Source organism: Perna viridis, chromosome 7 (genome assembly GCF_037379345.1).
Source record: "Perna viridis isolate PV_CMFRI_1.1 ecotype Kerala chromosome 7, ASM3737934v1, whole genome shotgun sequence".
NCBI classification, from domain to species: Eukaryota; Metazoa; Mollusca; class Bivalvia; order Mytilida; family Mytilidae; genus Perna; species Perna viridis.
Genome location: NC_142451.1, coordinates 22,049,167 through 22,065,431, shown reverse-complemented (window position 1 = coordinate 22,065,431; position 16,265 = coordinate 22,049,167). Strand labels below are relative to the sequence as shown.

At 33.5% G+C, this 16,265-nt stretch overlaps 2 protein-coding genes across 3 annotated transcripts in view; one reads left to right on the top strand and one right to left on the bottom strand.

Moving 5' to 3' along the window:
• Window positions 1-4,612: 4,612 nt before the first annotated feature.
• LOC148611797 (nascent polypeptide-associated complex subunit alpha-like) lies at window positions 4,613-15,239 on the bottom strand. The gene is made up of 7 exons (XM_088592690.1): window positions 15,165-15,239; window positions 13,693-13,857; window positions 12,981-13,074; window positions 11,685-11,815; window positions 11,151-11,288; window positions 5,493-5,615; window positions 4,613-4,964 (listed from the first exon to the last, which is right to left on the bottom strand). Exons 2-7 carry the CDS (start codon window positions 13,831-13,833, stop codon window positions 4,950-4,952), a joined length of 642 nt encoding a protein of 213 aa, XP_088448816.1. The 5' UTR covers window positions 13,834-13,857; window positions 15,165-15,239; the 3' UTR covers window positions 4,613-4,949.
• LOC148611796 (annexin A6-like) overlaps window positions 15,222-16,265 on the top strand; it is a 24,391-nt gene continuing 23,347 nt past the window's right edge. The window contains exons 1-2 of one of the 2 annotated variants that reach the window (XM_088592687.1): window positions 15,222-15,347; window positions 15,865-16,006. In XM_088592687.1, the coding sequence (XP_088448813.1) occupies window positions 15,895-16,006 (112 nt within the window). In that variant the 5' untranslated portion in view covers window positions 15,222-15,347; window positions 15,865-15,894. Of the gene's footprint in view, window positions 15,348-15,864; window positions 16,007-16,265 lie in introns of those variants that run through there. The other variant, XM_088592688.1, reaches the window with a different exon arrangement.

Genomic DNA, 16,265 nt, shown 5'->3' with positions numbered 1-16,265 from the left:
TTTTACTTAAGTTTTCGCATATAAAAGTTAATAGATGCCAACTACAACAATTAAGGTGATACAATTGTACGATCGAAATTTTCTTTTCACATTTGCCCCATCTGTTCAGAATTCGTCCTCTGCGCTCCTCGCAACATTTAACTGGTTATGGGTATCCAAAGCAAAGGTCTTTGACAAGTGCCCATAAAGAATGACTGTCACCTTTAAAGGCTACATCAGTTTTCAAAGATCCCGATGTGGCAAAAACATTGTCTACTATACATGACAAGTATGTTGTCGTACCAGCAGACAAACCCCAAAACAACATTGTTTTTGTCTGCAAAACGTTTTATTTCCAATGTTTATTATCAGAGGTAGACGTAGAAAATAATAGCAGTGATAGGACCTACACTGCTACCACTCTCTCCAAAGAAGAGATTGTGGAAAACCATAAATCTGTGCTATCGTCTTTTGGTCTCTCTACCAAGGACGATGATTGTGATTTACCGTCTATGTACTGGATTCCTAAACTTCACAAGAATCCATAAAAACAACGTTTCATAGCTGGATCTGCAAAATGTACCACCAAACCTCTTTCAAAACTTTTAACTTCTATACTCACAACTGTCAAAGTGGGTCTATAGTCCTACCACAACACTTGTTACTCCCGTAGTGGTATTAATTCAATGTGGATCCTGAAAAATTCGAAAGATCTTTTGGAGACAATCAGTTCAAGACTATTATCTGAATATAATAGCATTAAAACCTATGATTTTTCAACACTATATACTTCTATTCCCCATACTCAGTTAAAATTCCGACTTAAAAACATTAAACATCGTTGTTTTTCCAAAAAAGATGGTACACCTAGATACAAATATATAGTTCTTGGTAGAGATTCCTCATACTTTGTAAGAAATAATTCCAAATCATCTTCTAAATATACAGAGGAAGATGTTTACAAAATGCTGGAATTTTTAATCGACAACATATTTGTCCAGTGTGGTGGACGTGTTTTTCAACAAACGGTCGGCATTCCAATGGGAACAAATTGTGCTCCTTTACTTGCTGACCTATTCCTTCACTCTTATGAGGCTGACTTTATAGCTGATCTGATCAGAAAGAAAGAATATCATTTGGCTAGATCCTTCAATCTCAGTTTCCGCTATATAGATGACGTATTATCTTTGGACAATCCTAATTTCGGGGATTTGATACATCGCATCTACCCAAAAGAACTTGAGATAAAGGATACTACAGACACTGTGAAGTCAGCCTCATATCTTGACCTACACTTACAAATCGATGGTAAAGGAAAACTATTGACCAAACTTTACGACAAACGTGACGACTTTTCATTCAGAATTGTTAACTTTCCTTTCATCTGTGGCAACATCCCTTCGGCTCCTACGTAAGGAGTGTTCATATCACAACTCATACGTTATGCCAGAGCGTGCCGAAACTACACAGACTTTTTGTATCGTGCTAGAACTCTAAAAAAATTGGCTTCTTGAACAGGGTTATGTTGCTACAAGATTGAAGTCATCACTACAGAAGTTTTATGGTCGTCATCATGAACTCGTGGATCGTTATGGTGTATCCATCAGCACCATGAAAACTGATGTATTCAACGGGTCCTAGTTTTCCTTTCCTCGTTTGTCTACCCCGGACTTGACTTTTTATGAGCAACTCGGCGGGTGTTTCTAGAAAAGCAGAGGACGCTTACCCTACCGGTGCACCTGGTCCATGTCCAGGTCCACAATCCTAATTTCGGGGATTTGATACATCGCATCTACCCAAAAGAACTTGAGATAAAGGATACTACAGACACTGTGAAGTCAGCCTCATATCTTGACCTACACTTACAAATCGATGGTAAAGGAAAACTATTGACCAAACTTTACGACAAACGTGACGACTTTTCATTCAGAATTGTTAACTTTCCTTTCATCTGTGGCAACATCCCTTCGGCTCCTACGTAAGGAGTGTTCATATCACAACTCATACGTTATGCCAGAGCGTGCCGAAACTACACAGACTTTTTGTATCGTGCTAGAACTCTAAAAAAATTGGCTTCTTGAACAGGGTTATGTTGCTACAAGATTGAAGTCATCACTACAGAAGTTTTATGGTCGTCATCATGAACTCGTGGATCGTTATGGTGTATCCATCAGCACCATGAAAACTGATGTATTCAACGGGTCCTAGTTTTCCTTTCCTCGTTTGTCTACCCCGGACTTGACTTTTTATGAGCAACTCGGCGGGTGTTTCTAGAAAAGCAGAGGACGCTTACCCTACCGGTGCACCTGGTCCATGTCCAGGTCCACAATCCTAATTTCGGGGATTTGATACATCGCATCTACCCAAAAGAACTTGAGATAAAGGATACTACAGACACTGTGAAGTCAGCCTCATATCTTGACCTACACTTACAAATCGATGGTAAAGGAAAACTATTGACCAAACTTTACGACAAACGTGACGACTTTTCATTCAGAATTGTTAACTTTCCTTTCATCTGTGGCAACATCCCTTCGGCTCCTACGTAAGGAGTGTTCATATCACAACTCATACGTTATGCCAGAGCGTGCCGAAACTACACAGACTTTTTGTATCGTGCTAGAACTCTAAAAAAATTGGCTTCTTGAACAGGGTTATGTTGCTACAAGATTGAAGTCATCACTACAGAAGTTTTATGGTCGTCATCATGAACTCGTGGATCGTTATGGTGTATCCATCAGCACCATGAAAACTGATGTATTCAACGGGTCCTAGTTTTCCTTTCCTCGTTTGTCTACCCCGGACTTGACTTTTTATGAGCAACTCGGCGGGTGTTTCTAGAAAAGCAGAGGACGCTTACCCTACCGGTGCACCTGGTCCATGCTCCCAGTTTTTAGTAGAGTCCGAGTTGCTCATTTACTTTTGTTACTTTGTATGTATGATTTTAGTTACATTATGTTCTTTGTTGTAAATGTCTGGTCTGTGTCCCTGGATTACATTTTTGATTACCGCTATAACCTTGGTTCCCTTGATTACTCTTTAATTGAATTGAATTTTGTTCAAACCAGTTGTCAAAAACTAGTACCGTGTTTACACCTGGCCCAAGTGAACGTTGAACTGACTGGGGTTGTATCATGCTGTGTACGGCAAAACCTTTTAATTACCCAATTTAATGTGTACGATAGGTATTTGAAAAGATCTCCGGACAATCTTTGGCCTGGTCGGACCATATTAATTTTAATCACATGTAAAGACTAAATCACTGAAGTGCTGTTTAAAAGAATTTTGAAGCATCTAAATGACCCGCACTAAATTCAAGTAGCTGTCTTTGAAAGAATCATGCGAAATCTGAAAAATGCGATACACTCCATAAAAGGCTACATATTTTTATTTTTGTAATTAAAGTTGTTTTATGGGTCTGTACTATATGTGTAATTGTTCATTCAAATCTGCCTGCTCTTAGGAGAAAATCAACATTGAAATTCCAACAGATTCAATTATATTTGAGTGTCGTTTACAGAGTTATTGCCATTAATTTTAAAATCTACAGTGTATTCTATGTAATTTCTACCTCCTATGAACAATGGTTAAAGAAAAAAATGTTAATTTCTGTTTACTATAGCAATTCAAACATCAAAAATAAAAATATGTAGTCTCTTTTCCCCATGAATCACAATTTGCATGATCCTTAGCTGGAGTGCTACTTGACAAGTTACTGAAAGCTACATCAGATCTTGAATTATTTTTTTCAATAGCAATAAGCACATAATACTATTTCATATAGTATTTTCTATATTAGTCTTTTGGTAATAATTTTTTTCCTATCCGTGTTCTTTATTGTCTTCCAGTAATTTCTTCTCATTAACTCTGTATTCTGTTGTTTTTTTTTTTTTTATTTATTTTCCTGCTCTAACTCGTACAATATGAAAAGCAGATAACACAATTCATACATAGTCAGCTGCATATTTGAAAGTGGGAGAAAGCCTCTAAGACCTAGCTATTAAAACAATTTTAGTTCAGTGTTTGTAATACTATAAAAGATTCTTAATTCTGCATGTATCTGTTTTAACACTTAATTAAACCCCAAGATTCTCATTTAGAAAATCACTGAAATGGATTTCAACATTAACTTGATCATTAACCCACCATAATATTCTTGTATACACAAATTCATATCCATAACTACAAGTGTATAGAAGAAAGTAAAAACTGGATTCCAACTTTCAATCCACTTCAATCAAAACAGGTTTTTTACACTAAAATGCTCCATCTTAAGGTAACAATCCAAAAGTTCAGTTTCAGAATTAGGGTATTTTCAACTTCATGTAAATACATGTAGTTTATGATGTATCAAGACACCACTTTGTCAAGTCTATCAGAAGAGAAAAAAAAATATCATTCTATGTGCAGTCATGGCGTAATTCGTCGGACATGACCGGTACTTTTAGCTGCCTGTCCAAAATTTGCGCGAAATCCAGACCAGATGTCCAGTACGTTTTTTTATTAGACACGCCTCAACCAGAACTTCCAGTTCAAAGATAGCACCTAAATCAAGGCAAATTTAAATTGGTTCTGAGAAATGATTCTGGCTTTAGTATGTTAAATCTTGTCAACAGGAATATGAAGAAAAACATAAAATGAGGAGTATTTATCCAGTATAGAAAGTTGGTCGTCCGTGGCTGCTTCTTAAAAATGATCTCGGTTCAGCAGATAATGGTTCGGCCCAGAAGATACTGTTAGGTTGCCGAAACCAAATGTCCGACAGGTTGAAAAATGATTTCATCAGGTCTGTATGTGGTACTACATGTAGTTCAACAGAGTAGCTCTGGGTTTTAATTAAGTCTATATGTTATTTTCTTTACACAAAATAATCAAAACAATGTTTTTTTCTTAATCTTTTTCTTAAGAATTGTATTCACATAAATATGACAAAACATAGCAAACAAAAGAAACATGGGTACAGAAAGTCATCACATCGTCAACTCCTGCAAAAAAAAAAAAAAAAGCATTAAATTCAAATACCAAATAAAGAAGACAGATTGATTATTCATTTGATCAAGAAGTTATGATACAATCAAGTCAATAACTAAATCTACATATGTATAAGCCAATGAAGAAATAAAAATCACAATTAAGTTTTTTGTCAATTTTTTAAGTCAATTTTAGTTCACTATTCATGGCTGCAATACCTAAAAACTTCTATACTTCTGCATAGAACACTTGCATCAGATTTGTACTGGCTAAAAACACAGCATCACTATCGTCATTTATCGATAGGTTGGGGAAAATAATCATCATAGCAAGTATATATCACTGCCATTTTACTCGACAGTATTTATACAGTTATCTTTTAAACATTTAACGAAATTTAAACTTAAAACAGGTGTATAAATAATGAACAACTGTAGCACTAACCCTGTGGTCGGTAACAATTCTGACTGGTCATTTTTTTTTGTTTACAATGTGTTAAAAGTGAATGATCAACTACTACATGAATAGAAACGTTAACTTACCATAATTGCATTCACTATATCATTATTATTATTTTTAAGAGCCTTGACAGCTTTTGATCGAGATACATTGGCTTGGGACATTACTAGTTCAATGTCTTTGGCTTCTACTCCAGATTCATCAACCTGAAAAATTAACAGATTATTAGAATCACATAGTTAACAAAATCTCCTTCTTAATAAAAAGGGATAAGTTAGTACAAGTCATATGAATATTACACTACATAATGTTTGTCAGTTGGAGAATACAGGTACTATAGCAGTCCCGATCTTTTCACACTTCAGTACAACACATTTAGCTGGGAGGTGTAATTCTTAAAGGGAAAGACCACCTTTGCATTAAGTTAGGCTCCTATGATAAATCATACCCAAGTAAACAAAAATAAATAACCTTTAATGCAAAATGTGCTCTTATAAAATGCTCAAGGCTATGCAAAGTTCGAAATCCTTGAAATATAAGTGGATAGCCATCTTGCAGAACTCTCCTATCTGAAGGAAGATCATAGCCAGATTTGATTGATTTTAGCCGATAGCTTCTGATTGGCTCGTGATGTCACTAAGTCGGTTTGATACTGATACAAGTTCTGCAAATAATATGTAAATAAAGAATATTCCATAAATATTTCTATGATCATGTTTATCTAATCACAAAAACACGATGACTTGTCAAGCTTACGATTGCACGAATGATGAAAGAGAAATGTTCTAAAAGTTTGTTTTTTTTTTATCAGCAACAAGAACATTCTTCAGAAGTAGCCATAAGATTTTCCTTACAAATACTAGTCATATGGCTGCAAATCCCATTGTTTGTCAATGATGTCTGACATTTGCTTACATGTTGTGCCTCAATCTCTTCTTCTATTAATTTTGGGTTGAAATTATAGGGGAGAAGTCCCAAATTTGTGATTTCTTCGGACATCCTAATCAATTACCTATTTAAAAATAGGATATGAAAAATAGGATCCTTTGATAAAGCATGTTAACATCAGATTTGTACTGGCTAAAAACACAGCATTACTATCGTCATATATCGATAGGTTGGGGAAAATAATCATCATTGTACACATGCTGTCAGATGAAGACTGAAATTTACAAAATACACTTTACTTCTTTGGTGAATATCCTTACACTCTGTATTCTAATTGTTTACCTAATATCCACAGTTTAGATTATTGGTGTTCCTAAATCCAGGCCCTCCAATATCGAACCTAGGAGTAGGAAGATTGAAATTTCTCGTAACTGGGCCCTGGACCTCTAACCCTTTTAATTGACATTAATTGTGGACTTAAGATTTTCCATAAGTGGACAATTGTTTAAAAGTAAGGAAAGTCAAGGAATTTCAAATCTTTACCAGTTTATTTAAACTACTCATTCTTTTGCATCAACTAATTACTTTTCTTACATTCTACTCTGCTAAAAAGAATATGGTATGTATGTCAAATAAAACACCTGGGAAAAGATTAACTAAATCTTTCAAATGACTGACTAAAAGTGTCCTATCAAAAATCATATGCAGTATTAATCAGGTTCTTTACAAACTAAGTTTGACAAATCATGTTTGCATCACCTTTGTACTGGCTAAAAACACAGCATGATTATCATCATATATCGATAGGTTGGGGAAAATAATCATCATAGCAAACATGCTGACAAATCTATTTTGCTAAATGTACTGCTACAAGTTTTAACATTGTGGTACCATCTTTTCCTGTACATAGGAAAAGAGGTATCTTTGAATTATAGTTAAAAAGCAAGAGCTGTAGGTGTGATGTATATAGCAGGAACTTTGTGAAAGTCAGGAACCAAGACCAAAATATTTGGGGGAGACATGAACATGTAATCACTTCTCTATCACAGAGAGTAAATTAGTTACTTCATGGGATAGAGATCAGTCTTCTCTAGATTGAACGACCACCTTGGTAGTTACCTGGGCGATAGATGAGGAGATTTAAGGTAGTTGTCCAGTTTGCTACCTAAGCTAGTTCATCAGCAAATGGATATTCTATCAAGGGAAGATCAATGCTATTCCCTGAAGTTAAGTATTTCATTTGCTGTTAGAGCTTAAAGGAACATTGATAACATCTTTTACATTTGAAGTAGCACTCCAGTTAGAGTCATGCAAAATGTGATTCATAAGTAAAAAGCCTTCATATTTTTATTTATGATATTTTGTTTGCATTGCCATAGTAAACAGAAATTAACATTCAGTTTTTCATATAACCTGTGCTCTTAGGAGATAAAAATTGTATAGAATGCACTGTAGATTTCAAAATTAAGGGAGATGACTCTGTAAAGGACCCTCAAATACAATAGAATCTATTGGATTTTCAATGTTGATTATCTCCTAAGAGCAGGCAGATTTGAATGAATAATTGCACATTTCATAGTTAAGACCCATAAAACAACTTAATTACAAAAATAAAAATATGTAGCCTTTTTTGGGTGTATCACATTTTTCAGATTTTGCATGATTCTTACAAAAACAGCTACTTAAATATTAGCTATGTATTCTTTCATGATAAAAAATTGGGGTTGAAAATTTTTTTTGGGTAGACCCGAGCCCCGTACTTTTTTATCTTTTGTACACTAAGCCCAAACAATGTTTTGTCAAGTCCCAATCGTAAGATATATAAATGCAATTTTGTTATCATATATTCTTATGTATATTTCTATGTTTGCAGAGAAGAAGACACAGTGTCAATTGATTCCGTCTCCTGGTTTGATGCTTTGTCATCAGCATTCTGTTTCTGTTTTTTTTTTTAACTGTGATATTGTAATTGAGCAATGATATTTTCCTCAAAATTTGATCTTCACCATTCCAGTGCTTGATTAATCAAATTTTTAGTATGTCAAAAAATGTGTCTGATCAAGCGCAGGTGTGATTAAGACTTGAGAAAGACTAATCAATAGATCAATTTAGTGAACGCCCATTCTAAAAATAAAGTTATAACTATTTATAGGTCAGGGAATAGATCAAGAAACATGGTCCAAATAATGACAAAATCTTTCAAAAAAGTATTGTTTTTTTTTTTTAGAATTGCCATGCCCGACAGACTTATTTCATTAGAAAATGGCAAGTCCGAGTTTCAATTTTTTTAGTCCCGGGTGTCAGGCTTTAGCAATTTTCAACCCCTGGAAGCATGTTAACATCAGATTTGTACTGGCTAAAAACACAGCATCACTATCGTCATATATCGATAGGTTGGGGAAAATAATCATCATTGTATACATGCTGTTTTATGTTTTCATGTGAAAATGCAAGTTTTTCATCAGTACCTACATACAGAACAAAAACAAGCTACCGCAAACTGGGAAATTTTTTTGTGCTGTCTCCCCCCCCCCACAGTTTCTTCTACAAATCTGCTCTTGCGCAATTTTAAATTAGAAATTGTTGATCAAAATGTACTGTAATATGCTTGGAACAAAATATTAACTACAGTTATATTTTTGTGTTACGAATCTTGGCGCGAAAATAAAACTGCTGCAAAAATTTCATGGTTAACAGTATGTATACCAAGAAAGACATTCAAAATTGCTAACAACAAACAACACACTCCAATTAAAGTAGAGATTTTGCAACCAAAATGTTCAATATCCTTTTAATTGGTTGAAAACTACTGAGTAAAAAGTTGATATCAAACAGTAATTAGAAAATACTCACAGAATATGCCTTTCATTCATTATGAAGCAACATATAAAATGTGAAATCGATCAGATAAATGGTGGTCAAGATACATGTAACTGTTTCAGCAATTTGACAGACAGAATGACATTCTTTTACATTATCTATGTGTTGAGTGGCCTTTTCCGATAGGTGAAATAGGTAAGCATATACCTAAATTGAACATGTTTGCATCAGATTTGTACTGGCTAAAAACACAGCATCACTATCGTCATATATCGATAGGTTGGGGAAAATATTCATCATAGCAAACATACACTAATGCGACTTTGATATAAAAGTTGGCAAACATAATGCAAGTTACATATTTTGTTCATAATGACCTTAGGCAAAAATTAGCGCAATTGGCGATGCATAGCAAATAGAGGAGTCCATTACACAAGAATTTGGTCTGGGATTAAAATTTTTAGGAAGTGCCATTATTTTAACATTATTTGTACAATCCTTCAATTTGAATAGGACATTTTCAGTTAAATGTGATAAATAGTACAGCCCCTTTCTATTCCAATTATTCATTACACATTTCCAGTGTTTGACAAATCACTTTCACTAAACAAAAAAGACAAGCCAGTTTCCTCAGTGACATAATAATCATATATGTACCATTGAAATAAATAGCAAGTACATACTACAAGTGTGATCCTTACTTGAGCAAATAGAAATTATAAAATAATATATCATGCATTAGTGAAAGACCAAAATTAAAAAAATCAAACAGATATTGGATAAACAATGCACCACCAATTGTGGTTTTTTCAGTCTACAAATGATGTAGCCCGATGCTGCATAACTAGAACTTGAGCAGCTCTGAAAAATCAATTTCCATTATCCTATAATTTTCTCTGCATTATACATCAGATTTGTACTGGCTAAAAACACAGCATCACTATCATCATTTATCGATAGGTTGGGGAAAATAATCATCATAGTAAAATGCAGAAGAATTGTTAACTTTTGACCTGCAATTATTTTTCTTTCTTAAGACGACTTACTTAAATAATCAATAATCTATCTAAAACACGAATAAAAAAATAAATAAAAAAAACTTGCTAATGTCGATCAGAATATGAACATAAAATATCAGTTATTTTTCTTTTTTTAGAAGTTTATTTCAAGATTGCACAGTAAGCCATGTCAGTAGTATTTTATGTAGCAGGTAAACTGATGAAAATTTTGTAAGAGTTCACCCATTTTTGAAAATAAAGTTGCCATCAAAGATGAGTAACCTTCCAATTATGCCTGTTGACAACTTCTATTGACACCCCTGTATAATGGCAAGGTAATTTTTTGTTCAAATATAATTTGAAAGTTGCCTACATCCCATGCTGAAATGGCCCTTCTTCCACAATTCATTCAATGAATGTGATTACTTCTCGTAACATTTGCCTGTTACAACAAGTTTCTCAATTCAGTTTGGACAATTAACAATCATATTTCATATTTATAAAAGTCAGTTTTACATTTAAAGGGTAGTATGGAACTTTTACGTTATATTTGGACTATCGAAAGAAACGAAGGTTAGCCCACTTTTATAACTAGTATTTCAAGGTGAATAAGAGTTTACCACTTCAATGCCATAGAAAGTTTTGATTTTTATTTGCATTTGACTGCATGCCTGAATGTCTCATAGATATATCATATGCATCAAAACTTGAAAAAATTACTCAATTGCAATTTTTTTTCAAGAAGTGATTACTAAAATTTCAAGTCTGGGCACAGATCTTCAAAACTTCAAATGATGTTTGCATCAGATTTGTACTGGCTAAAAACACAGCATCACTATCGTCATTTATCGATAGGTTGGGGAAAATAATCATCATAGCAAACAAAAACTATCCTTAAGAAACCATCAACTTTATACTATGAAGGAATCTAAGTAGAATGCAAGTATGCATACACAGTAAATTGTTAGTAAGCTTAATGTCCTAGAATTACACTGAAATTAGAATCTAGGAGTGACTCTATTTTAACAGTATTACCTCTCCCTCTTCTTCTGACTCCTCCTGGATGGGTTGTGAAATTGTGCTAGGCATATCTTCTCCTAAACCAGCAGGGTTTGTTGGGGTCTTGAATTTTTCTGCAGCTGCCATCTGTGCTTGCTGACTCAGATCTTCAATCTTTAATTTTAAGTAAATTCTTGTGCAATTACAAATAATTAAACTGCATTGTTAAAGAAGTCATGTAAATTTTATGTTCACATGACCAAAAATTCACATTTTTTTTTGTCTTTGACAATTAACTTATCAAACAGTGAATAAAACAATAGTGCTTTAGGTAGATAATTTGGAGGCAAATAAAAAAAGAGTCCATACACCTTGGTAGCAACAAATCATAGCACAAATAACATAGTAAACAATTTGTTAGTTTTTAAATTATATTTAAATACTGGTAAGTAATACATATGCAGGCAGGCCAAGTGAATAATAAATTATATATTATTTATATATTATATATTATTTGGAATAAATGTCACTTTAAATTTTGCTTTTCTTTCTTTTTTTAAAATTTTTTACCTTAGCTTCACCAAATACAATGTAGGTGTCTGATGCTGGACATTTGTAGACATCTGGTCTGTTAATCACAAATAAAATGTTCTTTGACTTTCTGATCGTTACCCTTGTTACTCCAGTCACTTGTTTCAATCCTGCAGAAAAATATATTGTACTAACAACTGAAAACAATTTGCTGAATATGTGAATTCAATGAACCATGGTGTATATATAGGTTTAGCCTATATTTTGAAAACATAATTTGATACAATCTATTATAATTAATGACTGTAGTACATTCTTTAGATTTAAAGAAATGTACAACTCATAAAACAAGAGGCTCCCAGGAGCCTGAATCGCTCCTCTGGATGAATTTTGCCTTTCAAGGGCAATAAATTAAACAAGAAGTTGTCCAACAATTTTGGCTCAAGAAAACTTTGATAGGACTTATCATAAGGGTCATTTCAGCAAATGAAAGTTTAAATCCATCAGTTTTTCAGACATTGGCTGGAAACTGTAAAAAAAAAAAAAAAAACTGTCATTTTCCCCCAAAAAGAAGGCATCTGACAACTTTTATGCCTTGTAGTCCAAAAAATAAGGATTGTTTCAGCTATAGAAAGAATTTGGCTAAACCTAACAGTTTTGGAGATATATGTGAAAAACTACTGTCCGACCCCTATGTTCTATTTTTAGTAACAGCAGCCATGTTTTTTGACAGATCAAAAATCCCCACATCAGTTCTATGCAGGATACCCCAAGGAACATTCATACCAAGTTTGGTTCCAATTGGTCAAGTAGTTTCAGAGGAGAAGAGTTTTGAAAAATTGTTAACGATAATGACGGACGCCAAGTGATGGCAATAGCTCACATGGCTTTCGGCCAGGTGAGCTAAAAAATACTTGTGATATTAAAATGAGGATGAGAGAAAAAAGTATAAGATTAGCTTTCTTACAGGTAGCATACAATGCCAAATAGATCACAGTTTATTCCACCAACATTAGTTTCTATTGTGACCATAGATCATTTCATTGAGTAGTAATGAAAGTTAAATTAAAGCGTCTTAAGGACCTTCCCAAATTGCAATTGATCATATTTAAGTGTTAACAAGATAAAAAATTGCTGTAAACAGAACAAGTTAACTAAAGCATTAGAATAGATTGGAAAACACAATGACATTTTTCAGGATATTTCTCTGTTGTGACTATTAAGAGGAATGAAGTCAGACATTTCCTTTTAAAACTTCTAAGGTACATCAATTCTTTCAAAGTTCAACTAAAATTCGCTAGTCTATTCCATTTTAGTATTTCAGTTGCAACTTACCCAGTTTTGACATAGCTTTTCTGGCTTTCTTTTCACTTCTGCTTTGTTTAGCTCTACTAACTAGTTCTTCTTGAATACCAGCAGCCTGAGCTACCTACAGATACAAAAAAACCCTGATATTTTACACCACAAACCAAATTGCACAGCCATATCTTCTTTCTATTCACATTATTTACCTATACTTTTACAGACCTATATATGCTAATTAATGACAGTTTATGTCTTTTATCATTTCTTATGAAAATCCTGATTTAAATTTTTTTAACATACAGTTCGGTACTTTGCAGATATTTGCAAATTGTACATTATTACTTTACTAAAGGACAGTCCTAAAGGTACATCAAATAAAAATTGCACAGCCATATCTTCTTTCTATTCACATTATTTACCTATACTTTTACAGACCTATTTATGCTAATTAATGACAGTTTATGTCTTATCATTTCTTATGAAAATCCTGATTTAAATTTTTTTAACATACAGTTCGGTACTTTGCAGATATTTGCAAATTGTACATTATTACTTTACTAAAGGACAGTCCTAAAGGTAAAACCCCTTTTAGGATAAATATTAGCAATAGCCCAGTGGCCTTGGGTTATCAGATTGGATTGCCCAATTTTTACCCGTGTTGTAGCATTTAAAAAGAACAGGCAAAATTTGTTTAATTCACTTGTAGTCTCTAGTCTTGATGTACATATACTATCCAACATACTTGACTAGTCTGGGCAGAGACATCCCCTTCTTCCAGATCTGGCATTCCAGTCGAGTCATCACTGTCTGAGTCTGTACCTGAACCAGATCCATCCTCAACTTTTGTCTCCTCAATAGGTTTCTCAACAGCTTCAGTAGGCATCTTGAATTATTGTTAGACCTAAAACTACAAATTTAAAACAAATTTTAAAATTAAATATTAAGTTCATAGAAGTCTCAATATTTTTAACGAGTTGATCAAATTATTAAGAAATCAAGTCATAAAATACAAGGGTAGGGAAGGCAGGAGGTCATGGGCTTTTGTCCCATCTGACAGAAAATGGCCCCATCACTTGAAAGAAATTGATATGATTTGTTAACATATGCCCCTTAAATTTTGAGAATCTTCAAAGAAAAAAAACAAACAAAAACATCTTTAAAACATTTAAAGTCTTTATGGAAAAAAATTAGACATTATGTGAAGCCATTTTGCAATTTCTCGAAGAGTTTGTTACAAGTAATTTGATTGGATGTTGGATCCAGGTTAAATTTAGCTAACTCACTAGATGGTACTGGACGATACACGCTAAATATGAATGAGTGATGTCAGGGGTTTGTGGGAGCAAAGATGGACTCAAACCCTGACTTGGGAAGATAACCACAGAAAACATTGTAATAATTGTATTCAAAATCATTATAATTGTGCATGAAAGTAAGACAGTGTGTCTCAGCTTCTCAATCAACAGCCATGATTTTGTGTATATAATCATCTAAGCTAGCGAAGGTCTTCTAAGACTAGTTTTTCTTCTCAATTACATTTATAATAACCTCTCACAGTATACAAAAATGGAGCTGTCACAATGGCTTTTAACAAAACTCTTGGATGAAGGTACAAACTGAATATAGACCCTTTTGTGGAAAGTTGATGACCATGCTCAATAAACACTTCCATGAGGTAGGGCTTGGGTAGAACAAGTGAATTTTTCTCATGGAATTTTATATTGAGCATGCTCCAATCTCATCAACTGTCCCAAAGTAGCACATAAGTATCCATTTATACTTTTTTGGACAAATTCTTAAGGGAGCATAATAATACAATAAATTAAATACCACCAAACAATACTTCATTCAGTTCAGACAGAAAATTTAACCAATTGCATTTAATTAAAAAATATCCGTGACATTTTATGATAACAATAACGTTTTGCTACCTCAAAAACTGATAACACACCAAATTTTATTTCGCTATTATAATTAAAAAGGATCTATTTGTCATTTTTATAACAGAGATTGAGGATTCCGAGGAATAAACCGGGATGCCAAAGTTGCCTCAACATGTACACTTTACTAAAATACAACATACACCGACTACCGTCAGTAAAAATTAACAACAAACATGAGAGAACAATCCACATATAAGCATGTGGAAATGATAAGAAAGCGATTACATCACTGCCAATGGAGGATTGTAAAGATTTTTAACTTCATGCTTACTGGTCACTTCACTGGGACGATATGGTGGAAAAAGGAACTTCCGGTGGAGGACTTCCGGCAAGTGCCCGCTCTTCAGTAGAAGGTAGAAAGAGTTCCTTGTGACCTGACAACACATAAATATTGCCAAAACATTCAAATTTTCAGACCTGTGGATCATAATGCACTTGTTGAATTAACATATAGGTAATTATTATTGGTATTGACAGTATTTTGCGACTTTTTTTATCATAGGAAAGTGTGGATTTTTTGTATGGAACTTTCTCATGGCATCTCTTCTCTTGTCAGAACATGTTCACTCACACTCACAGTCACACACTGCAGTATTCAAAATATATTAGATATCTGAACACACGTGCAACTCATGGTGCATGAAAATTAGGTTATCAATATATTTTGTTTGTAATGGTTGTTTACAAATTGATGTATAACCAAACACTATACTTTGTTTGTTACTGTTTGTTTCAGTGTTTGTGTGTATAAATACTTTCAAATTATTATGCCATCTTTGATGGGAATCTGGGATATTGTTTATTTTCTTGGTCACCTTGGCATGTTAAAAAATTCCTTGCAAACTTCATGATTATATAGACTAGATAAAAAACTAACAAGATATGTTTCCTTGTTTTTTTTTCACATACAAGTACATGTAGGACTGTAATGATAATTGTTAATGACTATGTTAAAATTTGTTTGTTTTCAGATAGAATTGCAGGCTTTTCTTGGTATTAGAATGCCCAGTGCCGGAGCTGTTTGCCCTCCTCAAATAACACCTTTAAGGAAACATCTCCCTGGTATTGTAAAGTCACAGATAGATACTACTACTTTAATTGAACTAAATACAGGTAAATCATCCTTGAAATAACTGTTTTCTATTCTTGTTTACATATAATTCTGAAATGATTAAAATGTTTATGCACAATTAAAAATTAATCCATGTTTTCCCCTACATCACTTTTATTTTTATGATCTCATTATCATATATCATTCATTTCATTTTTCTCATTATTTATACTTTCTTACTTTTATTATTTGTGTATTACCACATGACTGTTATCTACACACAGAACCAATCTTTTTAATTATGAAATGTATGACATTTTA